Here is a 24863-nt window from a genome sequence, read left to right on the forward strand (position 1 = left end):
GGGCCCCCTAAGCTGCGGAGGGCTAGAATTCAGATATATTCCGACCCCCTACCTATATTCTATTTACTATAGACTACGTACGGAAGACCTCTTCACTCTACTCTAAACAACGCTCTGACAATGGTACTCGTGAGCACTGGTATAGATTTGTCCGAAGACCCCAGGGAATAGTGCGACTGCCTTCTGTGGATGGATGCATTGTGTCCACTCGTCATAGTTTCTCAACCGATTCTGAATAATGTCTCTAATAATTTCCGGTCTATTTCACTACTAGCACAGCAGCTCGAGTGTAGATGGCGAAATGTCCCGTATCTCGAACAGTGAGACGCCCATGGGCGTCTTCGCGTCAATGGGGATAGCAGGTTGAAGTGAATGCGTGACTGGAAGTCCCAATGCATGGTTTAGGGCAAAGTGGAAGATTCTTCCATACGTGGTCCGCAGGCAATGGGTACTGGGTATAGTATCATGATATATCTGAATTATGGCCCTTCGCAGCTCGGAGAGCCGTCCGTATTCCTCATGTGTACGTTCTCGTAGTCCTTAGCCCCCTGATCACCTCCCCTCCCTCTTGCTGCATGGCTCTGCAAAGCCACTTAAGAGAAAGGAGGGTTTTCCTATGCCTAATGGCCATCCTCCTTGTGCACACCGCCACCTAGGTTTTACTGCAAGCCAATAGTATTGGAAACTCGGGCGTTTGGCGATCCGTTAATGTTGGATACACTAGAAATTATAAATTATCCCCGTCCAAGAAGGTTCTGCCCAGAGCTACAGAGATAGAGGACGAAAGAGAATCGGATTGAGCGTGACAGTGGACGTTTTGTTGAAGATGTCAGTTCCCTTGATCAAATTGTTGCCGTTTCCCGCAACCCAGGCCTTGATCCCGTCTCTTGACACTAATAGAGTCGTCTTTATTAGCAGTGCACTACACAGGGCCTGGCGGCGTTCCGCCGGCGAAGGAGACGAGAACAATGGCGAATGAACCCTGGTCCAGGGTGACACTTTGCCCTGCTATCTAAAGCCACGGCGACAGGTGGTATCAGGCAAGGTGAGAGACGTGTTGGATGGTAGCTAACCCAGCGGAGGTGACTAGCAAGTTGCCATCGTGTAGAATAGCGATGTTCTCATCCTTTGGAGAAGTGTCCTCAACCTTAAGCACAGACAGGCCGTCCGTCTCCGTGGTCGTTGGGACTGCCCATGAGCAGCTGGAGAGTGAGAAGCAGAGCCCAGGACAAGGAAAATGCGTGACACTGACATCTTCTGAGATGTCCCTCGCGTCAACATGCAGAAGTCTGGTAAAGGTTATAACGTGCTGCAGCCCAGAGTCGGGAAACCGCTGACCTCTTCGGTACGTGTCACTTGCCCTGGGCACGATGGCTGGCCGATTTCTGAAGAACCATACGAGCAACCCAGGCTTTATCATCTACCAATACAAGGTCACTCTAGGAGACCAACTCGACTTTGCAGAAGAGTTAGAAGCAATGTGTCCTGCAAGAATTTACCGTCCCAACAAGCCAATGAAGAGCGCATCATTCCCATGCTAACAAGCTCATGAACAGTAAGGTGTGTGGGACTACTTGGGCTCGTCGCAAGTCGAAACTTTCCAGGAGTGTGAATCTTTCTCAAAGTCGCCAAGAAAGGCGAAAAGCCGTGATGCCTCCATAAAGTACCACTCTCTAGCTCATCTTTCAACGCTTGTATGAAGACATCGATCTGACAGAAGGACTGTTTGAGAACGACTTTTGAGTCAGCTCCTTGAAGTGACTTGATGAGTATTTGTCAGGTGGCCCTGCGGAGCTACCAAGCAGGGGGGTCGGTCAGGGGCTAAGGGTTACGAGAAACGTATGTATAAGGACTGCGGAGGGCCAGAATTCAGATGTATTCCGACCCACTACCTATACTCTAATTGCCTGCGGACCTTGTGGAAGACCTCATCACTCTGCTCTATACCACGCACTGACAGGATTATAGCATTGCTGCTCAGATTCAAGATGAACCCAATGACCTTAAAGACACAGGTCAAAGCTACACATGGCCCGCTCGGTGAGTCTCGGCCAACCCTTCCAAAGCCTTTCCAAGCGAGAAGGCCATGCACCTAGTCTTTCACCTACAAGAGCTGAAGAAGATGACCTTGCTGGTCATGTAGGAATCCAGAATCGCATAAAACAAAAGATATAAAAGGTATGACGCCGTAGGACAACTAGCATGGACGAGCCCCTCTTCGGAAACCCACTTTCACAGCTCCCCCTTGGTAACTCTCTCGGAAAGCGGCGAGAGATCTTCATACTCCCGCTCCCTTAAGGTATTGTCTCTCGGGGACCAAAGGCTCCCTCTAATGACATTATGATAGCCCGTAGTCCCTCAAGTGCTATGACGTTCCAGATGCATGCAAGTTTGCCGGGATTGTTTTCGTATAAGCGAAGCTTTAATAGCAGCATTGTGGCAAAAGATGGCCTATCAGTGGCTTTGGTCTTTTGAAAACATGTAGCCTCAGCAGTCCCATAATACTATCACAAGCTCTTTGAAACATGTACTACAGGCGGGTGGAGTCTAGGGCGTGGTGCAACGTGGAGAACATAGTAACAGAACACCTGTGGACATTCTCAGGTTAAGCACCGCGGAAGCATTCTGAAAGTCTTCCAGAACGCAGGGAAATATCACAATGCGTTCAAAGTCTGTCGTCCTTTCAAAGTGCTGCAGCAAAGTCGAGACGGCAAACTTTAGGGGATCAGTAGCTCGTTGAACAAGGCACACATGGATGCGGCCTTGCGCTTGTTACTATACGTTCTGAATTGCACGGTATTTCAAGGTCAAGTCAGGGTTAATAGCCGTCTTGTCAAGGTAGGGGCTCGATACATCGGAAGGTGGATAGGGCCACACACTGGCATCTATAAACCTAGACGTCAGGGTGTCAAGAAGCTCCCGGAAACCTCCGCCAAATTGGCTCAGAATACGCAAATATATATGAGGTTTGAGCTGTGGGCGCCCATAACATGTACTCGCAGCATCCGACGAATCTTGATTGACTCCATCTTTTTGGCGGTGAGTGGAATTGCCCTGACCATGTCACCCCTGGATAAAAGTGTTCTACGCCAAGATACCATGTGACGAACACGAAGCATGAGTTGACGACTCATGTCTTTACTAGCTGGGTGTCATTGCTCCAGACCTGGGGCTTGGTTCAGCCTATTCTGAGTGCAAGGCCTAAAGCTCGGTAACCCGGCTGGGTTGCAGCGCTGACGCATGTCATCGAGATCCATCGAGGATCAACTGGGTTTCTGGCGTTGGGGGAAGCCCGGTTCAGCGTGGAAAATTCCGGGCACTAGGGATTCGTATCTCGCAGGGCATCGCCGAGAGTTGGCAACTGTGGGCTCACTCCGCGATTCTCGGGAGTGATCCCCTAGATAGCCTTGACATTCGGAGTCAAGGCTACGGTGTTGACAACGGATCTCCACTTTCCGGAGGTACCTCCGAAGCATGCCACGGAAAGCGCTGGGCATAGGCAAAACGGACTGCCGGTGCCCGGTTATTGACAACAGAAAGATGTTTACAGGCCTGTGCTCTGTGGGACACCCAAGCGGAAGTTTTGAGTAGAGAGAGAACCCACAGAGAATCGCATTAAAGTTGTCTTTCCAACGCCCTCGAGGCTACTTGTCACTGCAATTTAATTCAATGTCTTCCGAATGGCGCATGGCTAGCAGGCCATATCAATTGACAGCACATGCTGCTAGAAAGCGGCTAGCTCAAGCACGTTGAATCAGACCCATTGAGTGTAAACAATATTGGTAAAGCGATCAGGCGTTTGCCCATATTGGAAGATGCGTTGGTGGACCTTCAGTTGCCTTCTCCAATCAATACATCCCTCATGGCCGCTTGGCAGGCGGGAATAAAGGGGGATAGCTGATCGTTGCCGCATAAGCGTACCCCATAAATCGTCTATCACTGGCAACTTGTACACAAGGTGTCCATGTCTGTGTGCCTGCTTGATGGGGGTGGTGAAACTCAGTGCTAGAATCCCACTGCCCTGGTGTCAAGACCCTACCTGCGCTGATCGGCCGGACCATACATGAAAGGATGATCTGGTAGCCGTTTAGATGTGTCACCCGACGTGTTGATTTTTTCCCTCCTGCTAGCGTTTTGATCAGTTGTCGCATTTCGGCAGGGTGCCACTGCACGCGCCCATTGCGTCGCGCGTCGTCATGCAAATGTAGGGTGCCAGGGTGAATGACCATAAAGTGACAGGGCTATGCGAGCTCCAATTCAATCATCAGGTTGTGATATGAGCGGCTGCTCATGCCTGTCAATGCCGTTTTGCTCCAGTCCTTTCAGCCAACGTCGCGCAAACAGCCGAATATGCCATCTCAATTCTGCGAGAGCCGCAGCTCCGGGTGTTCAACATGAAGGCCGAAACAATCATCAAGCTTGGCTGCCACCCGTGCTCAGCCATCCAGCCAGCCAGCCAAGAGGAAACAGCTCAAGTGGCTCCCTGAGGGTACCCGCTAGGCTCAGTTGACGAGCCTTGTGCTGTTTGAGTGGTCCTGTGCTGTTGATGACGGCATTTTCTGAGCTCTATCTCACGAGCGTGGGGTTTGTTTTCTCCTTGTTCTCCACCCTGGCGTTCCTTTTCAGAATCATTCATGAGGCTAAGACCTCCCTAGTTCATTCCCCCTCCCCCTCCTAGCTAGGGCCCGCCAGCAGCCACGTTGGGTTACTGACTTACAAGGCTGGGGCTGAAGTGGGTGTCCGTCAGGGGGCAGACAGCGAGACACGCCAGGCCTAGATCCGATCGTCGAGAGTCTGTTGCACGTGCACGTACCTCTCTAGGTTTACGCCTGCTAGAAATGCTGTCTCTTCACTTGTCGCAATCCTCACTTGACAATGATGCCCAATAAACATCGTAAGCCTTCTTGAACGATGTGGCGACTGGCAATGCCCAACCCCTGGCCAAGCCACACAAGACGATAGATCCCGCCCGCAAAGTGCATCCCCTGACGCACAACCTGACGGACAAAGCGGTGGCGGATATTTGGAGAGGGGAAAAAAGTGTGGAAAGCGGCCGTTTGCACGCATCTTGGCGAACAGTGCGGACCTTTTGCTCCGCCGGTATGGATCCACGTCCAGAGAAATCCTGCCTCTTCATCTGTCTCTGTCAGAGGTCGTCTCGATAGCCGCGAGTTCCACGTTTCCGTGGTCCCCCCGCATAGACAGCTCAGTGATCTTCCCACATTTTTAACCCTTCAGCGTGGTATGGCTGCCCGAGGCCGCGGTACGGCACATGCTTCCGGGGGTTGCCTGTCGCCAGATGTCCAAGAGGATAGATAGGTGGACTCATACAATCCATGCCATCACGCAGGTCACGTCACGCTCCAGTCATTTGGACTATTCCTACTCTGTTTTTTTTTCCTTTGCCTCTATCCCTCCCTCCTGCCACTCGGGCCGTTGGTCATATCCGCGCAGCCAGCCTAGACCGCTTTGTATCACGACCAATTCGCCTCCCAAAAGGCCCTTCTCTCCTTGCGCCCCTGGCATCCCCAATGGATTGTAGTAGTTGTCTGAATTCCCATGGACGTCTTTGCGCACCTCTCCCCTCTTTCCCATTTCTTCCTACATCGAGATTTTCCCTGCCTGGTCGCTTCAGTCTAGATCGACGCCCGCCACGGCCCCCGGGAATCTAGGTCGCCGATCCCCTGACTTGCATTTCGCCCCCCTCGACCACTGTCACCTGCTATAGGCAACTTAGACAGTCCTCATTGTTGTGCCACTTTCAACATAATTTTCGAAGCTCTCAAAGTCACGGCGTCTTTCACGGTTCCTCGCAGGCACATATAGACGCAGACATCGGCCTGAACTCGTGACGAAGCGCCCCAAACGTCCAAAAGCCATCCTCGACCGTCGCATCTATTATTGAATTGGTACCCCCTTTCGTCTCTCTCCCTTTCCCTGTGTCTTTCTCTCTCTGGCTTTCACGGGGCAGCTTGTGAAAGCCCACGGGGCAATGTCTTCTCCTTCAACAAACCGAAAGCCGCGCGTCTGCACTCGAGAGGCTTGCGAACCATGCCGAAAAGGTCGATCAAAGGTCAGTCAACTAGCTGGAGCATGCCCTATTTTCGTATGTCACTGAGCGATGGAGAGGTGGGAAACTGACAAGGCTGGCTCTTTCCAGTGTGATGGACAGACACCATGCGCACGATGCTCGTCGCGGGGACTCGAATGCGAGTACCAGGCTCGGATCCACCGCAGCAAACGCAGCCTCAGAGACGAGATTGAGGTACTCAAGCAACGGCAGCGCGAGCAGGACGCGCTGCTTGAAGCGCTGCAGGATCCCCTGCGCAGAGACGCCGCCTTGCACATGCTCCAGGAGAGAAGCCGCGCGGCCGCGGCCATGAACGACAGCGAGCTAGGCCAGCAACAGACGGACATGCCGATCAAGCAGGAGGAGAGGAGGCATTCCGACGTCAGTAGCTGGAACAACTTTGACGACATGAGGGCGTCGTCTGGAAGCCCGCTACAGGGGTTCACCTCTAGTTCGACAACGCGCGCGATGGTCTCGACGACCCCTCAGATGTCTTGGACTACGACTGGTCCATCCATGAGGCCTGACACGAGTGTGACTTCCGGCATGGAGACTGGCGCGTTCCAAGCGCCTGCTACGACGGCAACATTCGCTGGTCAGCTCGATCATTTCGTCCACAGTGGGAACGACTCAGAGCCGTCTCCCCTGCAACATCAACAAATGCCAATGGGCAGTTATCCAGGTGGCTCTGCGCCGCCATTGCCCTTTCGAATGCAGAACAACGACTGGAACAAAGAGGCTGCTAGCAGCCAGATGTCCTCGCAGTCTTGGATGGGCCCGTCACCGGGTATGGTAGGCCACGTACCTCTGCAGCAACAGCAACAGCAAGGCAAAGGTGCGTATCACGTTGGAGGCGTTTATCACCCGTCGTGGGAGAAAGGCCCAGACTTCAGCGGCGCCCCGATGAATGGTCCCCCGGACGGAATGGAGTGGACGCAGGGCCCGGGATTCACACCAGTAACAAATCCCAGCACCTCTTCGTTTCCTCCAAACCTGACCACTCGGCCTGCTAGCCCCGTTAACTCGCGAACGAACTCAAGCTCGACAACAGCCTCCTCCGGGACGACACAGTCATCGGCACCCTCCATGACTTCGGCAACCCCGAGCGTGGGCGGCTTGCCATTCTCCCCCTCCATGAAGCCTCCGCCTTCCGTTTCCTTCTTCGAACCGGTGGACGAGTCTGGACGCCGGCAGAGCATGCCGGATTGTAGCACAGTCACGGCGGATGCGGCACCCATCGAAAGCGCCGACGCCCGCGAACGGCATCGCATTGCCTCGGCCCGGAGCTGGAGCAAACAAAAGAGCGCCATCGCGGACCTGCAGGCAACTGTATCTCGCGTCGAGGCGCAGCACGCCGCGCTGCGGCAAGAGTACACGCAGGTACTGAATCAGGTTCACGACGTCCACAACGCGCTACTCAAGCACGTGGGTTGCAACGACCCCGCCATATCCATGTGGCTCAAGCAGGACCAGGAGGCATCGACGGCGGGCATGAGTCGGGAGAAGCCAGGCCCCAATCGGCCGGTAACGAATGAGTTTGTCGTAGAATTTTCTCATGATGCATTCTGAGCGGGCACGAGAGGGAATATCACGATACCAAGAGGGCGCACCCACAAATGACTTGGCAAGGGAGAGGAAGTTGGGTATCTAGTAGAGTAATCATTGGAGTTCCTGGCATCCTGTTACTTTTCAGCGCAAATCACACACAACGGCCATAGACGAGAGCAACTTCGAGGCGTTACGGGGAAAGACGCTCTTTGATCCAACGGACAAACGGCATATCACGATCGGAAGGTCAAACGAACACGGCTGATTTATCAGCAAAAAGGGGGGATGGGAAGGTCATGCAACGATAGGAAGCAAACGCGTGAATACGAAACTTGCGTCATAATACACATTATCCGGCTAAGCGTCACTCTGTCCCATAATCATCCAGTAAGCGGCCCACCTCCTGGAAAGGTGTAGGCATTGGCAGACGTCTTCATTTCGGAAGAAGTACAATCATCGGAGGCGGACAGAGTGCCGGCCCGTCCAGCACGAATTGACTTCGAGCAACGCTTGGCCGCGTCCACTGCACGAGCGGGGGAGTAGGTCCCACCCTCCCTTAAAATAAGATACTGGGGGCATTTTCTCCGGGCTGCCAGTCGCAAACATGTGAGCTAAGCTATTTCTCGAAAGGCGTTGCGAAGGATCGTGGCCTAACTAGTCTCGTAATTTTGGTAGGGGGTTATTTCGATTGTCTCACGAGGCCGTGTCGTAAACCAAGCATCACTCCCTGTCGCATCTGCGTCTGGGCAGTAAGTCTGCCTGACAGCTCCGTGATGCAACCCATCAACAGTAGGGGCCACAAGGATGCAGGGAAAGCGGGTTCTCTCACGGCCCCGGGAGCTGTTCCGAAAGGGCACCATGAATATCTGAGTTGGGGGAACCACTGCTGTGCTGCGCCCAAACCTGCTGGCTGAAGCTTCTAGACCGCTTCCTAGGCTTCTGCAAATCACGGGCGCCCCGTGGCTCTAGCTAATGCGAGACTGAGGATTATTGGAAGTCATGGCCGCCACTTTTTCGAACAGACGTGTCACGGATTATGTTATAGCAGAGACAGCATGGTCGCCAGCTAGTACGCAGCAGTCTCAGCCCCTGTACATTGGAACAAAGAGCATGAGAAAACTAAGTCCCTAGTAAAAGCAAGGAAAGGAACGTAAGACTTTTGTTTTGCTGCTGTGAAAATCGCCAGTCTCTCGATCATGGCTATTTGCAGGCATGATCAGCAGCCAGCCTCCCTGCGTTTTCGCTCAAATCAGTGACCAACACACCCGATTTTGTGTGTTCAAATCTGATAGCAAACGGAGGGTTTGGCTGCTGGGGAATCTCATGGGGATCTCAGAGCATCGGTCGATCGCGTCTTCAAGCAAAGTTCTGTACAGTAACAGAGGAGCGGATCCAGGTTTGATGTTACCTCTCTGTCGGATCTCACGGAACTTCGTGTCTCTTTTGCGATGCTCTTCATCCACCGGCTCACGAGATTTCTTTTGATTTCTTTTGTGCAATTCTGCAATCCAGAATCACGGGGGTCTAGCGCATCATCTTCGTTTGGGTGACTAGAATCTGGCTCTGTAAGATCGGCAGCTCACCGTCCAGTTGAAATCGGCAGAGGCCCAAATGATGACCAGTCGAAAGCTCCCCCGCATAAATGGAGAGGACTTGTGGCTCCAGCTCCATGCCGTGAAGTCTACGTCAGTGGATCAGCATGGCATAAGAAATCATGGGGATATGACATGATCTGCAGCTGGGCTCAATATATCATATGGGAGCTCCATCTCATTAACTGCCAGAGTGGTGCTGTGTGCGCACATGATGATGACACGGTTGCTCGAATGATCTCTCACGGCAACGTCATATCGTGATTTCGTGTCCTGCGTCGATTTGAGGACGTCAGAGTTGATCATTGACATCTCAATAGTTTATAAAAGAGATGTATTACGATCGTTCATGTATTTTGCCCGGGTTCAATTCAGACTTCGTAGTCAACAATATCGCAGGGTTTAAGCAAAACAAAACATCCGTAGACCAATTTATCATAACATCGACGACCAGTCCACAATCACCATGGCCGACAATGGCAACCCTGGAAACTTTGCCAACCGGTCAGTCAAGCACACTACGATCGTTTGTACGGTTTCTAACACCTGATAAGTCCCAAGGAGGAGGTTCAGGAGATTGCGTCCAAGGGAGGCCAGGCTAGTCACCAAGGCGGCCAGACCAGTCACGAGGGTGGCTTCGCCAGCATGGACGCTGACAAGCAGGTATGCGGCCAGAGATCTCGGGTAACAATCTGTGAAGCTAACGTCACGTCAGCGTGAGATTGCCTCTGAGGGTGGCAAGGCGTCATCAGGCTCTTTCGAAAAGGGCAGCGAGAAGGCCAAGGAGGCCGGTCGCAAGGGTGGCCTGTCTAGCTAGAGCAGCGAAGGACATGGGCTCAGCCATCGAATAGATTGAATTTGATTCAATGATGATATGTAAATTGAAGATTGCCGATATGCAGTGTGTTCAAAGGTCATTGCAAGTGATCTCGAATGGCATGTATGTTGTCCGTTGCTGTGTAGCTTGCATAACACGGGAAATTGAACAAATAGTTGGCTTGTGAGCTAGGAATGACTTGCAGGAAAGCTGACGCGATACATCTTAATTTCTAGGCACGCGTAGTGATTTCTGTACATTCGATCACACAGAGGTTGGTCACCTCCAAAAGTCGTTCTGCACTCCGAAGGCTGGCGCCAAGCCAAGAGGTCAGAACGTACAACCTTCGTACTGACAGGATGCTTGAGACACGATAGCAGCGGACCAGGACCTCGCACTCACATTGAGCAATCCAGCAGAAGCACACGTTGATATACACCTCAAATCTAACGAGGAACTTTGCGACGCTGAGAATAGTTGAGAAGCCGGTCGGGATTCAGCATGGCCTGCGCATGTCGTTCAACGTCATCAAAGCGCATGCCACATGTCTCGCTCTCTAGGCGGTTGAACAGTGATCCGGCCATTGCAAACTTCCTGCGGCATCTCGTGCTTGGACCGTGATACAGCGCCTGCTGGGGGGCTGGAGACTTCAGATGCTGGTTCAGTGAGGATCGCAGGTTATAGACTCGGTGGCAGAGGTCAGCCTCCCATACGTTGATGAGGTTGTTGTAGGCCCGGTCGGTCACAGCATACGTAACTTGGTGGGCGTGTTTGTTGGTGAACTGGCCGCGTTCATCGTACCTGGCAATGGCTCGATACACAAGTTGGCGATCAACGGGGGCATTGGGACACGCATGAAACTCTAGATGGTGGTCAGTGACCGTAGCGACTGTGTATGCTTTTCGACAGAAGGAGCAGGATAGATTCGCGCCCAGGTGGATAGGGTACCTTAGATGCTGTGACGAGGATCCGTTTAAAACAAGTCCAAGGTGGCGTGTATCCTTGGGTCAAGGCAATGGCTGTCATTGCCTGGAAATGTGATTGGAGGTCAAGAAGTGACGGCCACATGAGCGACAGTAGCAGTGGTAGTCCATCTTGTATTGTTCAATACCGCCGAAGAAGTCGAAACTGAATCCACAGGACATTTCCGTGGAGCGAACGCACGCGTCCCCCCAATGGCCCTCTATGTCCATGTGCTGGGCTGCACCTTTCGAGCTGTCGAAATGACGGTCACACGTGTCGCATTCGTACTCGGGAACCGGTGGCCGAGGGCATTCATGTGTTGCTGGCGGCCCGAAGGCTCGTGAACGAACGTCCGTAGTTGCCACACACCGCGTTCAGCGACATGAACGTGTTCTCTGGTAAGTCTAGGTGCCGTATGGGTGGGTACCAGTGCGGTGAGATAGGTACCTAGGGTAGGTAGCCAGCCTGCTTCTGCGGCGACGCAGTATGCGAGCGCTGTTGTTCATAGTGGTGCCAGAAATGCGATGTTGGATGGGGTTCGCTCCAGAAAAGGCTAATCGACGAGCCAAGTGCGCTCAGTGCGGTCTCGGCGACACAGTGGGATCGATGGTCAAACGTGTGTGAGGATCTCGCCAACGTGCCGATTGGATGTGGCATTGCTTTTCTTTGTGCGGGGCGCAATGCCGATTCCTCAAACATCTTGGCCGCCGTGATTCCGCTTCCTTTAGCTAAGGTGCCTAAACTGTACTTTGAGCCATGGCCCTTGCATCGAGAGCTGCAACTCTAAGAACCCTAGGACACTACCCAAGATCGAGCGGCATACCGAATCTTACCTACTCTGTAAAGGGTCGGCTTCCTGTTGCTGATACTGGCATCACCAGCACTTCTGATGGCGAACCCTTTTGTCGCAAGCATGGTGTCGAAGAACCAGGCAAGGTAGGCTCAATTGAGAAGCAAATGTTTGGCATTTACCAGCAGATCATGTTGCCTGCAGCCCCCTCTCGCTTCCCGAAAGTGCGGTGCGCAGTACCTCTGCTCCGTTGCACATGAGTCGTTGGAAAAAGGACAGGCGGCCGACTGTTGAACAAAAACACTCCAAGCGCCGTCTCATTTGCAAAGTGGGAGTTTTGATCTGAAGGCCACGCATTGCAGCAAGGTAGGAATAACACCAAAAGCATGGTTCTCCCAGCTCACTAATGGTATCATGTCCGGGTACTTAGACTGAGTTGCCTGCATCGATCGATTCCACCTATCCTTGAACCCGCCGTACTTCCAGCCAGACACGAGACCACCAGTCTCTTCATATAAAGAGATTGCCGACATGTCTGACTAAAGCCTCAATTCGAGACGACAGCCGCACAGCAATTGCTGACGAAGAAGTTCCAGGCCCTGAGGCGGAAATTTACATTGCTGCGGCGCTGGCTACCCCGGATCTTCAAGAACAGTGATCCTGGGAAATACTCAGGGGTCTGAAACCTAGCACGCCCCGAACGCCCAGGAGATTGGTCAACCGCTGGGCCTCGTCGTTTGGTCTTGATGATCGCTGGGCCGATACTCGAGTGATAATCTGGGTTTACGAAAAGTTGGCGCTCCGTCGCATTGAATTTCCCAGAGAAGCATCCTGGGAACTTGACTTGGACGAAAACACCAGTCTTTAGATGCAAATACGCACGAGTCACTTCCCGGAACGGCTGGGTGCCATGGCAAGATGAGATGACAGCCTTACAAGCACCCTCAGCTACCTTGGGCTGGGCCCAACTCCGCCCAACTTCAGACGCTGGGGCCAAGATAGATGGCGACCGCTCCTCCACTTTCGTTTGTGGCCGCTGAAACGACGCGCCCCTGAGTCGAATAGATGCCAACGGCCGGGGAGGGCAATCTCTCATGTCATCGTCGACAGTTGGCGGCTTCTGCTGCCGAATCTGACCGATGCCCCCCTGGAAGTGTGGTGCAGGGCAGGATCTATGTATACTGAGTGTTGAGCGCCATCGTGGTTGTTGGCTTTTCTTCCTCAGCGTCTAGCTGTCTCTCTTTCAAACCGCGTTCCTTTCCATACCGACTTGTCGTCATTCATTCAGTCACTCATTTTCTTCGTACACACTCTTTTCAAAGCCCGTCAGGATGAGGCTCACACTTTCGTTTCTTCTCAACGTTTCGCTGTCGCTTGCGCAGCTGACGACATCGTCGCTCGAGAAGCACGTTGACTCGGCGACTCTCGCCCACTCTTACAACCCCGTCAAGGAGGCCTACTGGACTGGCTACCCTCACCATCGTCGAACTCCCTTTGCCCTCTCGCCCGACGGCAAGACGGCCTACCTCGCTTATCTCGATGCCAGTGAGACGGACGTGCACGTCCAGCCCATCAACCCCACTACTTTTGCTGCCACGGGCACCTCCGTCACTATCAAGGGCGCCAAAGAGGCCGGTGGTCTCGTCGCCCACGACGATGGTTTCGCCCTGTTGACCAACGAGGCTCTTCCCTCCGGCACCTCTAACGCCCCTGCCGGCAACACCCCCGTTCCTGTTCTCTACCGTTACAACGCTGCTGGCACGCAATCCTGGAAGACCTTCCTCGGAGGCCCCGGTGTTGATGCCGAGAACGGCCTTGTCGCCTCGCCCGATCTCAACGGTGACCTTGTCTTCTCCGCTGAGGCTGGCTACTACGCCGCTTACTTTGTCGTGACTGCCTACAGCGGCTGGGCCGAGGGCCACTTTGGCGATGCCATCCGCTACGTCAAGCCTGATGGCACTCTCGAGAACATCCCCGGCGCTTCGTCCTCGTGGGGCTGCAGCCACAACACCGGCATTGCCTTTGAGGCTGCCGATGCCCCTCCCTACGCGTCCATCTGTGCCGAGGACCAGGGCGCCATCTGGCTCAACACCAAGACGCAGGGCATGGGCAACAACGGCGTCAAGGTCTCCAACGAGAAGGTCATCAACGGTGGCAGCAACGAGCCCATGGGCGGAACCAGTGGCAGCTACAGCGGTCTCGCCCGTTTCGGCTCTGCCAGCGAGTACATCTTCTCCTGGGTCTCGCGCGGCGCCATCGACCTGACGGCCAACGACTGGATGGGCGCTGGCTACACCAAGTCGGCGAACCGCACCAGCAACCGCAACGTTGCCATCGCCCTCTTTTCCGACAAGTCGACCATCGTCGGTGAGCAGGCTACGTCTGTTGTCGGCGCCGCCGATGGTGACAAGCAGATCAACTGGGTCACCGAGGGCACCGCCGACTGCTCCAACGCCCACGTCGCCGCCTTCGACGCCTCGCAGGCCCTCGTCACTTGGGAGGAAATCGCCAGCCCCATCTGCGACTTTGAGGCCATGGGCTGCCGCGGTAAGTTCACCGGTACCCACTACCAGCTTGTCAACAAGGCCGGCGAGAAGGTCGGCAGCCCCATCGAGTCCCTCGACACCACCGTCTCCGGCGACCTGGTCACCATGTCGGACGGCAGGATCTGCTGGCCCTATGTCAACATGGAGTGGCGCCTCGACGCCGTCACCCGCGCCCTGCCCGCCTCGACCACGAGCGACATCTCGTTCGCCTGTATCAGTCTCGGCGGTGCCAGCTCCCCCGCCGAGCCCGTGCCCGAGACCCCTGCCTCCTCCGCCGCGGCCGCCCCCGTCTCCTCCGCTGCCGAGACCGAGGCTGCCGCTCCCGTTGAGACTGAGGCCGCTGCCCCCGTAGTTTCTGCCCCTGCTGCGTCCGAGCCCGTCGCTGCCGAGTCCGCTGCCCCCGTTGACAGCGCTTCCACCGTCGAGGCTGCCCTCCCTGTTTCTCCCGAAGCTAGTGAGCCCGCCGCCCCCGTCGACGAGTCCTCTTCCATCCCCGCCGCTGTGCCCACCGCGCCGGTCGCGGAGCAGCCGCCGACGGATGTCGTCGAGTCGAACGCCCCCGTTGCCCCGGCCCCTGAGATCACCAAGGCCCCCGTCGCACCGGCTCCGACCGGCGGATATGAGCTGCCTGCCACCTCCAAGAAGTGCAAGACCCAACGCACCGTCTGGGTCACCGTCACCGTGAGCGCTTAGAGTAGCAGAACCATGATCCTCATGTAGCGCTGGTGCAAAGGGAGGGGAGTCAACGAAAAGGAACTGGAAAACATCTCTTCAAACTTGTATATATTTTTCACATATTTCAACATAGGCCTTCAGGCTCGGATTTGAAGCAATTTGATGAATGTTCGTTCGAGCGTACCGCGGTGACTGTTGCTTCGTGATCGCGAGTCTATCGTGCCAGCAGGGTCGCCATGTCGGGTATCGTGGTCCATGCCTCGAGTGTTTCCTACCAAGATTTCGCCGTCACATGCTTGTACTGCCAGGATCCGGGACTAGAAAGATCTTTGAACCGCCGCTCCTGCGTTGCCGTCTCATAATGCGCCCGTGAGTACCGGCCATGATTGTTGATGTCTGTCATTGCAGCTTCCCGGTCGGCGGTATTCACGTTGAGATAAGAAACGCCGTTCGTATGTGGATTGAAATTTGGTTGGTTGCGACGTCTTAGGTCGTTATACAGTCCTATGGTTATACACTGTGATGTACAGTTCTCTTCTTCTCCTTCTTCTTCTTCTTCTTCTTCAGCCCCTCTCCATTTCGTCTATTCCATGCCGTTGTTCAGAGGAACTTTCCGGATGGGTTGGCGCCCCGCCACATTCCCTTGATTTCTGTAGCACTTTCGTTAGCACAGTTCCCCTGAAATGTAGTCTTTCTGTCCCTGGTGACTCACGCTCCATGCAATGCGGGCAAACGACGTGTTTCCTCTTTGGTTGACCACACCCAGGACACTTGCAGATCGACGTGACATCCTGCAGAGCCTTGCCAGCCATCAAGCGCGATCGCTTCTTGGAGTGTGTCGTCTTCTTCTTGGGCACGGCCCGCAGGATGCCTTCCCATATGCCTTCGAGCCAGCCGGGGATGTTGAGCGAGACAGCGGGTAGGGCGGCGGATAGCCTTGGGAGGACAGGTTGTGTGACTTGCTGGGCAAATAGGGTCCATGTCCTCGAGGAGTTGAGCATGGCAGCGGCGGAGAATCGGGGGAGAAGAGAGGTTGTCGTCGAAGCTGCGATGGAGGCCATGGTGTCGGGATCGAGGTAGGCGCCGCCTCACCCACTGTGGTTTTTTTTTTTTTTGGGCGGTCGGTTCGGCGTTCGGAAGGAGTTGGCGAACGTATGGCTTGCAATGAAGCTTGTCCAGAGCGAGGCGGGGTATTTCGTTTTCGGTGTTCGGCGCGAGACAGCAGGTCGTTCGGTGATCAAGGATCGCGTGAGGTGCGTCGAGGTTGATGACTTCGCTTCAGATCTTGCCTCAGAAAATCCAGCCGGGGCAATGTGGTCCAAGCTTCCGTGTCAATTGAGACTCAACGACGACAACCAATAAGACACGGTTCAGAGCACAGACAGCTCCCAGCCAATAGCAGCTACCATCTGCCCCTTCCCCCTTTCCTGGACCCCTGGCTCTTGCTCTGGACGGAAATTGTGTTTGCTGGGGGAAGGGGCATCCGCGAAGAAATTCCACGTCCCTCCCCTTTGGCCTACGGCGGCTTCACTTGGAACCACCTCGCATCATCCCATCTCCCCCCCCCCTGGCCGGCCCCCCAAATCCTCAAAGTCCCGACTTCGACATTTCTCGTCCATATCCAGCGTGCGACTCGACGACCCAACTCCCTGCCAACCTTCCATTATTGTCGCTTTCTTGGAATAAGGCATCTCAAGCTACACTTTACTTCCACTTCCCCAACGTCCTCCTCACCCCCACAATCTACCTGTCCACCGACACTCGCTTCACGCGAACAAAAAGCTATCACAATGGCACAGACGCAGCAGCCTTCAACCATCTTCCCCCAGTCCCACGTCGGTTTCGACAGCATCACATCCCAGATCGAGAAGAAGCTGTTGAAGCGTGGTTTCCAGTTCAATGTCATCTGTGTTGGTAGGTCGACCCCGTAAACCATCAGCTCTGTGGTCCTAGCTTCCCTGCCTCCTCTGGGATGCAGGCGTGGACCCTGAATCCCTTCACATGGACCGTGACTGACGAGAACTGCACACAGGCCAGACGGGACTGGGCAAGTCGACCCTGATCAACACCATCTTCGCCTCTCACCTGATCGACTCCAAGGGCCGCCTGCAACCCGACGAGCCCATCCGCTCGACCACCGAGATTAAGGGTGCTTCCCACATCATCGAGGAGAACGGCGTCCGCCTCCGCCTCAACATTGTCGACACCCCTGGCTACGGTGATCTCGTCAACAACGACCGCTGCTGGGACCCTATCGTCAAGTACATCAAGGATCAGCACTCCGCGTACCTGCGAAAGGAGCTCACCGCCCAGCGCGAGCGCTACATTCAGGACACCCGCATCCACTGCTGCTTGTTCTTCATCCAGCCTTCCGGCCACTCCCTGAAGCCCATTGACATTGTCGTCCTCAAGAAGCTGTCTGATGTCGTCAACGTTGTTCCCGTCATTGCCAAGGCCGACTCCCTGACCTTCGAGGAGCGCCAGGAGTTCAAGGCCCGTATCAAGGAGGAGTTCGCTTTCCACAACCTCAAGATGTACCCTTACGACAACGAGGAATTTGATGACGAGGAGCGCACTGTCAACACCGGCATCAAGGTCAGTCTTGCGATCTCTACCATTGCTCTCCGTGCCGTGCTAACGTGCCCGTACAGGACATGATTCCCTTCGCCGTCGTGGGCTCTGAGAAGTCCATCATCGTCAATGGCCAGCAGGTCCGCGGTCGCCAGAACAGGTGGGGCGTCATCAACGTCGAGGACGAGAACCACTGCGAGTTCGTCTACCTGCGAAACTTCCTTCTCCGCACCCATCTCCAGGACCTCATCGAGACGACGTCTCAGATCCACTATGAGACTTTCCGTGCCAAGCAACTGCTCGCCCTCAAGGAGAGCAGCGCGCACGGCGGTAGCAGCCGACCCATCAGCCCTGCCGCCGACCGGGAACTTAGCAGGGGCTCGCAACGGATGACCATGAACGGATACTAGGTGGGCTAGCTTGGGCATGACGTGAATTCCTGTGGCCTTCAGCTTGCGATTTCGCAGCGGCCAGAGGATGGACGCCTTGCCAGATGTGCTTCCATGTTTGGTGTTTGATCACAACCATGAGGCGCCACAGGCGAGCCTTCCGGTCCGGAAACTGGCTGGAATACGCAGGATGTTCAGATGTTGCATCTTTCCTGGAAGCATGGTACAGTCAGGGGCGATCTGAGGAGCTGTCTTGATAGTCGTCTCCAGCGATACGCACGAGTTCCATTCGGGGAGTAGCGAGAACGAAAAGATCGACGGCGTGGCACGAGGATTCAGGTTAATACCCCCTTTCCCCCTCCCGCCGACCAGACGGGGTAGCTGTTCTTTTTTTTATTACAAGTATTTGTGTGCGTGTTGGTCAACATGGTAGTTTATTCCCCCCCTCTTATTTCTTCTTCCACTCCCACTGGACGCACGTCGGCTCTGTTTCTTCACTTTCGACTATTTTCGCTCCCCCAACTCGTCCATCTTCTCTTTACGCTTTAATCAGACATGTGCTCTGTTAGAGAGGCTGTCCCGGTACTGTGGAATACATATGCCTTATGACACTGACTTGTCGCTCCATCTCCTCGTGCCTGTGAACCATTCGGGGTGTCTGCGGATTCCATGCTATCGTCAACGTGACAGGAGCTTCCTGAGCTTGTGATTTGCCCGACCACGTGCCACACATGCCCGTAGGTTCGATGCCAGCCAACTGACACAGTGGCGAAGCCATGAAAAGAAGTCACAGGCCATGTTGGCCTTGGCAGCATACTTCGTAAAAGGAATCTCGTCGGTGGGGATATACTGTCGAGACCATGATTTGGCCTACCGAGAAAGGGCCCACCACATCATAAAGACACGCACACCTAAACAACACCGCAGCGAGTCATCACGATCCCCGACGTTGTCTGCCTTCACACATAATTGGGATGAAGCAAATGTATGGATTTGAAGTAAATAAAGAAACTCAACAGGCTGAAGTAAGCCTGGAAGATGACAACGACAACAACTGCTATGGCATGTTTATCCATTAACTCTTCGGTATCATCATTTACAAAGAATAAGTTATGGTCTATCCATCCCAATCATCACCCCGCTCAACAAGAACGACAATTACAGCAAAAGGAGAGCAATAGGCGCCGCAATTGCAAAGGCAACGGCGGGACGGACAGAAATGCCGGCGCTCTCGTCGGCGTTGGCAGTGCCGCCATTGGAAGTGGATGCGGGCGAGGACGCAGAAGAGGACGTGGGACCAGCACTCACACTTGCGGTCGAAGCCTCGTTGTTGCCGGGCTTGTTTGACTCATCGTCAGCAAGGGGCTTGACGGAGAGGGTGAGAAGGTTCCAGTTGGCATCCCAGATCTTGAAGTCCGAGTCAACCTCCCAGTTAGAGATCTTGACGAGTTTGCCAGAGGGCTTGTTCTCGATGCCATTGTCGATGAGTTCCTGAGCGCCAGGAGGAACAACAGGCAGCGTGAAGTTGGCGTTGAATTCCTTCGTCTTGATGAGGGAGGCGTCGCACTTGGGAGGTTTGGGGGAGTTCTTGGAAGGCTTAGTGCCCTCCAAAGTATTAAAGTCGAGCTTCGCATACTGCTCGGCCAGCAGGTGGTAATCCTCGAGAAGGTGAACTGAGTTGTTCTTGAAAACCTGAGCAAGGCCAAACTTGTGAGTCTCCTGGCTGAATTCGTAAACGAGACCACCAGAGAAGACGCCAGTCATCTGGTCACCGTAGATGGTGCCAACCTCAGTGAAGGGACGGGGAGTGACTTTATTGCAGCCGTACTCGGAGAGGAAGACGGGGACAGAAGTATCCTTGAGACCATCGACGAGGTCGTCATAGGACGACTTCTCAAAGTCAGACTCGCCACACCAGGAGTAGGAATTGAGGCCAAAAAGATCAGCGCGGCTCATATCGTCCTTGTCCTCGTCATGCGTGCACTGCATGTAGTTCCAGGTATCCCATAGGTACTCGCGGACATCGGCAGCAGAGTATCCGACGGGAATCTTGCGGTCGGCGTGATTGGCAATGTAGTTCTTCAGGTCGCGCGTAACGGCACGCAGGTAGGGAGGGACATCGACGACTGTAGCTTCGTTGTTGATTACCTCGTTGGCCGAGAAGAAGAGAAGGGTGTTCGGGTAGCTCTTGAAAGCCTCGACCATAGCAAAGGTACGGTTGAGGTACTCCATGTAGTAGCTGGTCCACGGCTGCCAAGCGGTAATGGCCTCGCCAGGGAGGGGCGAGTTGACATCGATGAGCATGTACATGCCCGCGGCGTTGAAGATGGAGGCGCACTCGTCGTGGTTCAGGTTGGGATCGAGGTTGTACACGCGGATAGCGTTTACGCCAAGAGCCTGCATGATGGCAGCATCGCGGAGGCAGACGTCCGCTTCGGACAGAGGGTCATGGCCGTGTGCAGGGTCGTAACCAGCGGCACCATTGATTTGGTAGTCGACACCTACGATCTGGAACTTGTTGCCGGTCTTGGGGTTCACGAAGGCATTGCCTTGGACCTCAAGGGGAGTCAGGGCCGCGGTCAGAGTGGCGCCCAAGGCGACAAGAGTGGAGGAGAGCTGGTGTGGGCTTGAATTAGCATTGCTGAAATCAAATGTCCAAATCGGCTTTGCTAGAATTCCATGGTCAGAAGAAGAAGCATCGGACCGGGCTAGGTACTGCTTTTTCTCGACGTAGGGAGGGCGCCAGATGCACTCCACATGGCGGTGCTTCGACGAGCCAACTGCCCAGCCAGGGGCCCAAGTGTCAGGTCCCAACTGCCTGGACAAAGTGCCAACGAAGGAAAGCCTCCGGAAAGGTGCACCGAGCCAATGACAAGCAAAAGCGCCGGGTTTAGCAACAACTTACAAGCATGGCGAAAGAATTGCGTCGTTCCGCAAAAGTCAAGTTACCGTCCAAGATTCGGTCGTCTGGGTAGAGTAGCTAGCTAATGTTTTGTTGTGTGCGTGGAGTGACAGTTGCGCAATTTAGAGGGTCCAAAAAGCCAAGAGAGTAAAAAGTGCAGAGTCGACAGAACCGAAAGAGTGGTCGGAGACAGGAATTAAAGCAGACTGAATGAGTGTCGAGAAGTGAGTTTGAGCAAAGGACGATGCAACGCAATGCTATGCAAACACGTTGGCCAGGCGTCTCCAACGTTGGGCAGGAGCGAAGCTGAAGAACGGAGAGGAGAACGAGGGAAGGGGGGACAGACGTCCGGGGAAGGCGCATTCATGACGGATGTCGGGAAGGAGGTTCTCGTCACATCACGACCACCCTGGACTAAGGGAGGCCACTAGAGCCCTATGTCCTCCAATCAAAATAGGATCGCGGTCGCGTGTGCTAAGATTACAGGCCCAAGCTAACCATCTCAGGCCCTCGGCCCCCCCACCCTTGCCTGCGATGTTGTGGAAGGCGTGGGTGAATACAGCCTCCCGACGGAATACGATGCACCTAGCACCTAACTGATTAGGCGTGGTGTGCCCCTGTATTTTCTGCATTTCAGGGCCCACGACCCACCAGACTAACCGTGTATCAAACGGCTAGGTGCCTGCTTCAGAACCGTCCTCAAGATTTATCACGCAGGTACGATCACGTTACATCATCAGCATCCCTGGCACTACCTGGCCACAAAACAAATGAGAGGAGGAGAGCAAAAGTCTCGCCCACAGATTGAGACGGTCAAGACAAACACGGAACGATGCACCATTCGCCTCTGTGTCTCCCTACATAATCGGAAATCATTTAAGGCCCTGATCGTCTCGAGCATTTAGTGCTAAAAGATCATTAACCTATATAGAATATAGCCCGTGCCTATAATGCTTTACTTAATTTAATAGGCGTTTTATACTAAATAAACGATAGGCTAATATTTAACCGAATATTATATAATAAATATACTACGCTAATAGGGTACCTTAGTTTATTTAGACCTTCCCTAAATAGGAAGGGATTTATAACTTAATATTAATTATTTAAAGTACCTTCTTAATATTAAAAAGATACTTATTTTTAAGCTAATATACGCTAAAATAGAAGTATCTTAATTACTAATAGAAGAATCTAAATCGCTTAGGATTAACGATAAAATCGACGAAGTCGTTATATTAATTCTACCTTTTATTATCGACCTCCTCTCGCCTCCTCTATAGTTCTATTAAGAGGCCTTATATTAGCGAGTATTAGAGTAAGTACGCTTAATATAGTAGCTCGTAATAGCTTAGTTAGAAAGCTTAGATTATACTTTTATTAATATATTTCGTATCTTAAAGCCGGAATTCCGAGTATTTACGAGCTAAGCGCGAGCTTAGTATATTATTCGAGGCTCTCGATATCGATTAATAGAATAAAAGCTATTAATTTTTCTATATATTATTAGCTACGTAATAACGTAAAAGGTAATAAAAAGTTTATTAAAAGTCCTTTAGAGCTATATTCTAAGGATATTCGACGAAGTATTATAAATATTATATAAACTCTATATCGAGGTTATAAAGCTTCCTATTAACGATTTCCTTAATAAATTTATTAAGCTAAACCCGTAATATTATTAATTTAATAGCTATATCGGAGCTATTAATAGAATTTATATATTAGCTTTTATAGAGGCCTCCTCTTAGAGGAGATTCTTTAATAGGAAAGGAGGGATATTTTAGAATATATTTACTATAATAAAATTTAACTTTATATTTAATTACGTTTTAGTAAATATAGAGGGGTTAATAAATAACTCTACTTTTCTAATATAAGCTTTAATAAAGTCGTTCTAAGTATTTAAAAGCTATTTCTATTTTATAGATAATAGGTTTATATAAAACCTTTAAAGGTTTATTATACTATTTAGAGGACGTTAATATTACTTTAGAGATTTCGAAAATATCGATTAAGATAACTTATTAATAAAGGATAAATATAATTATATCTATATATACCTTTAAGCTATTATTAAATAGGTTTTTAATATTTTAAAGTATATATTTACTATATTAAAGAAAGGACCCTTAGAATACTTATTTAAAACGTAAATTAATATAATATATATTCTAATAAGTCTTTAGAACTTCCTATAATAATAGCGAAATAAAGAGGATAATTTAGAAAATATTAAATCTATTATAAATATTAGAATAAATATAGAAAAGGTATTATAAAGAGTAAAAAAAAGAGTATAATATTAAATTAGAAATAAATAAAGCTTAGAATTAAAATATTAAATAATAATTCTATTTAGAAATTAAAAAAGTAAATCTCTAATTAATTAAAATACTTAAATTAATTCTAAGCTATATTATATATAATTAATATTATTAATTATATAAACTAAAATCTATATTTAAATATTAAATTACTTTTTCTATTAAATTAATCCCTCTTTTTATATTAATTTATTTACTATTTATATTATTTATTATATTTATTCTTTATAGAAATAGTAGCTAAAAGCCCTATAATAGGTAATTAAAAGTAAAAGCTTTAAGAAGATTATTAGAGAAGTATTCTTTTACTTTTAGAAAACCTTTAAATCTAAGATATTAATTAAATAATTACTTATAAGTAAATAATACTTACTTTATTACTATTTTACTTTTAGGAATTATAAGCTTATCGAGGCCCTCCTAAATTACTTAAGTAATTATTATCTAGCCCTATATTATTAAAAGTTAAGCTTTAGCCTACTAACGCTACGAGGAGAGTAAAGAGGCCGAAAAGGGTAAGTTAAGGTTAGAGAGATCGACCCTTAAAGTAGGAGTCTCTATATTATAGCTTAGATCCTATATCTTACTCGGCTTCTCGATCCGCTACCTCTTTCCTTACCCTTTAACTATATTCTTATCGCTTAAAGGCTACTATTAATAATAATCCTAAACCTCTATAATATCCTCGCCTATTACGTATATATAAAGCTATATCTCTTTTATTAGAGAGTTAATATAAAGGAAGCCTCGAAGCTATATTTAAACTATATAGTTATTCCGTCTCTCGAAGGTTTCTTAATTCTATTTAAAAGTTAATATCTAACCTATCTTATCGTTATAGGTTATTCTAGAAATCTCTATAAGCTATAGAATTTTCCGATATTTAATATAAAGATTATTATATTTTATAGAGAGCGTTTATAAAGTAATATTTAGCGTAAGGAACGCTAATTATAAATCGGATAGGATTTCCTTAAATATAGCCTTAAGAGTAATACGCTTATTATTTATTATAAAAAATCTTCTTTATATTACTAAATACTTAAAGCGTTTAAAGAAAAGCTTTATAGCCTCTAAGTACTATATAAAATAACCTTTCTACCCTTTAATTTAGCTAGTATTTAGGTCTTTTTATATATAGAAGAGAGATTTAGATTCTATTCGCGAAGAGGTATCTTTATTACTATTAAATAAGTTAGTTTTATCGAGATCGAGGATATTTTACTTAAGCGTAGAAGCGATTCTAACTATATTATTATTAATAATTAAAGGGTTCGATTCTATAATAGATATATAGAAATTCGTATAATAGAGGTATAGAATTAATAGACTTAGTTATAATTTACGACTAGAAGAGAGGGTTAAGGCTCGATATAGAAGGGAAAACCCTTAATCCGACTTTCTCTAACTATTTTCTTAATTAAGTAAAGAACCGGGGGCTTAGAGGTACTTCCGAAATAGTACGCTAGTACCGTTTTAAGTAAGTCACTTAGAGCTAAATACATTTAGCTTTAAATGCTCGAGACGATCAGGGCCTAAATCTAGATATCTGATCTCGTCAACCCCGCCTCCCTCGAAGCACCTACCATGTACCACCAGTCTTCGACCACCAGAGAAAAATACCAAGCCATGCACAGACCCGTTTCCGAGACCAAGCCTTTTTTGAACAAAAA

At 50.8% G+C, this 24863-nt stretch overlaps 6 protein-coding genes across 6 annotated transcripts; 4 read left to right on the plus strand and 2 right to left on the minus strand.

The window, feature by feature from the left end:
• Window positions 1-5992: 5992 nt before the first annotated feature.
• Window positions 5993-7639, plus strand: D7B24_004426 (uncharacterized protein; the record flags this gene model as incomplete). Its single annotated transcript, XM_028638597.1, has 2 exons — window positions 5993-6073; window positions 6128-7639. 2 exons carry the CDS (start codon window positions 5993-5995, stop codon window positions 7637-7639), a joined length of 1593 nt encoding a protein of 530 aa, XP_028496715.1.
• Window positions 7640-9676: 2037 nt separating this feature from the next.
• On the plus strand, window positions 9677-10027 carry D7B24_004427 (uncharacterized protein; the record flags this gene model as incomplete). The annotated part of the gene is made up of 3 exons (XM_028638598.1): window positions 9677-9714; window positions 9765-9873; window positions 9926-10027. The coding sequence occupies 3 exons, from the start codon at window positions 9677-9679 to the stop codon at window positions 10025-10027; spliced, it is 249 nt and encodes an 82-aa protein (XP_028496716.1).
• A 3084-nt stretch (window positions 10028-13111) lies between these two features.
• D7B24_004428 (uncharacterized protein) lies at window positions 13112-15019 on the plus strand (the record flags this gene model as incomplete). The annotated part of the gene is made up of 1 exon (XM_028638599.1): window positions 13112-15019. The coding sequence occupies one exon, from the start codon at window positions 13112-13114 to the stop codon at window positions 15017-15019; it is 1908 nt and encodes a 635-aa protein (XP_028496717.1).
• Window positions 15020-15601: 582 nt separating this feature from the next.
• Window positions 15602-16062, minus strand: D7B24_004429 (uncharacterized protein; the record flags this gene model as incomplete). The annotated part of the gene is made up of 2 exons (XM_028638600.1): window positions 15602-15651; window positions 15714-16062. 2 exons carry the CDS (start codon window positions 16060-16062, stop codon window positions 15602-15604), a joined length of 399 nt encoding a protein of 132 aa, XP_028496718.1.
• A 729-nt stretch (window positions 16063-16791) lies between these two features.
• CDC10 (cell division control protein) lies at window positions 16792-17982 on the plus strand (the record flags this gene model as incomplete). Its single annotated transcript, XM_028638601.1, has 3 exons — window positions 16792-16915; window positions 17034-17596; window positions 17653-17982. 3 exons carry the CDS (start codon window positions 16792-16794, stop codon window positions 17980-17982), a joined length of 1017 nt encoding a protein of 338 aa, XP_028496719.1.
• Window positions 17983-19119: 1137 nt separating this feature from the next.
• D7B24_004431 (uncharacterized protein) lies at window positions 19120-20872 on the minus strand (the record flags this gene model as incomplete). The annotated part of the gene is made up of 2 exons (XM_028638602.1): window positions 19120-20577; window positions 20867-20872. 2 exons carry the CDS (start codon window positions 20870-20872, stop codon window positions 19120-19122), a joined length of 1464 nt encoding a protein of 487 aa, XP_028496720.1.
• Between the last annotated feature and the right edge of the window lie 3991 nt (window positions 20873-24863).

Source organism: Verticillium nonalfalfae (assembly GCF_003724135.2).
Source record: "Verticillium nonalfalfae strain VnAa140/NRRL 66861 chromosome Unknown scaffold_25, whole genome shotgun sequence".
Lineage (NCBI taxonomy): Eukaryota > Fungi > Ascomycota > Sordariomycetes > Glomerellales > Plectosphaerellaceae > Verticillium > Verticillium nonalfalfae.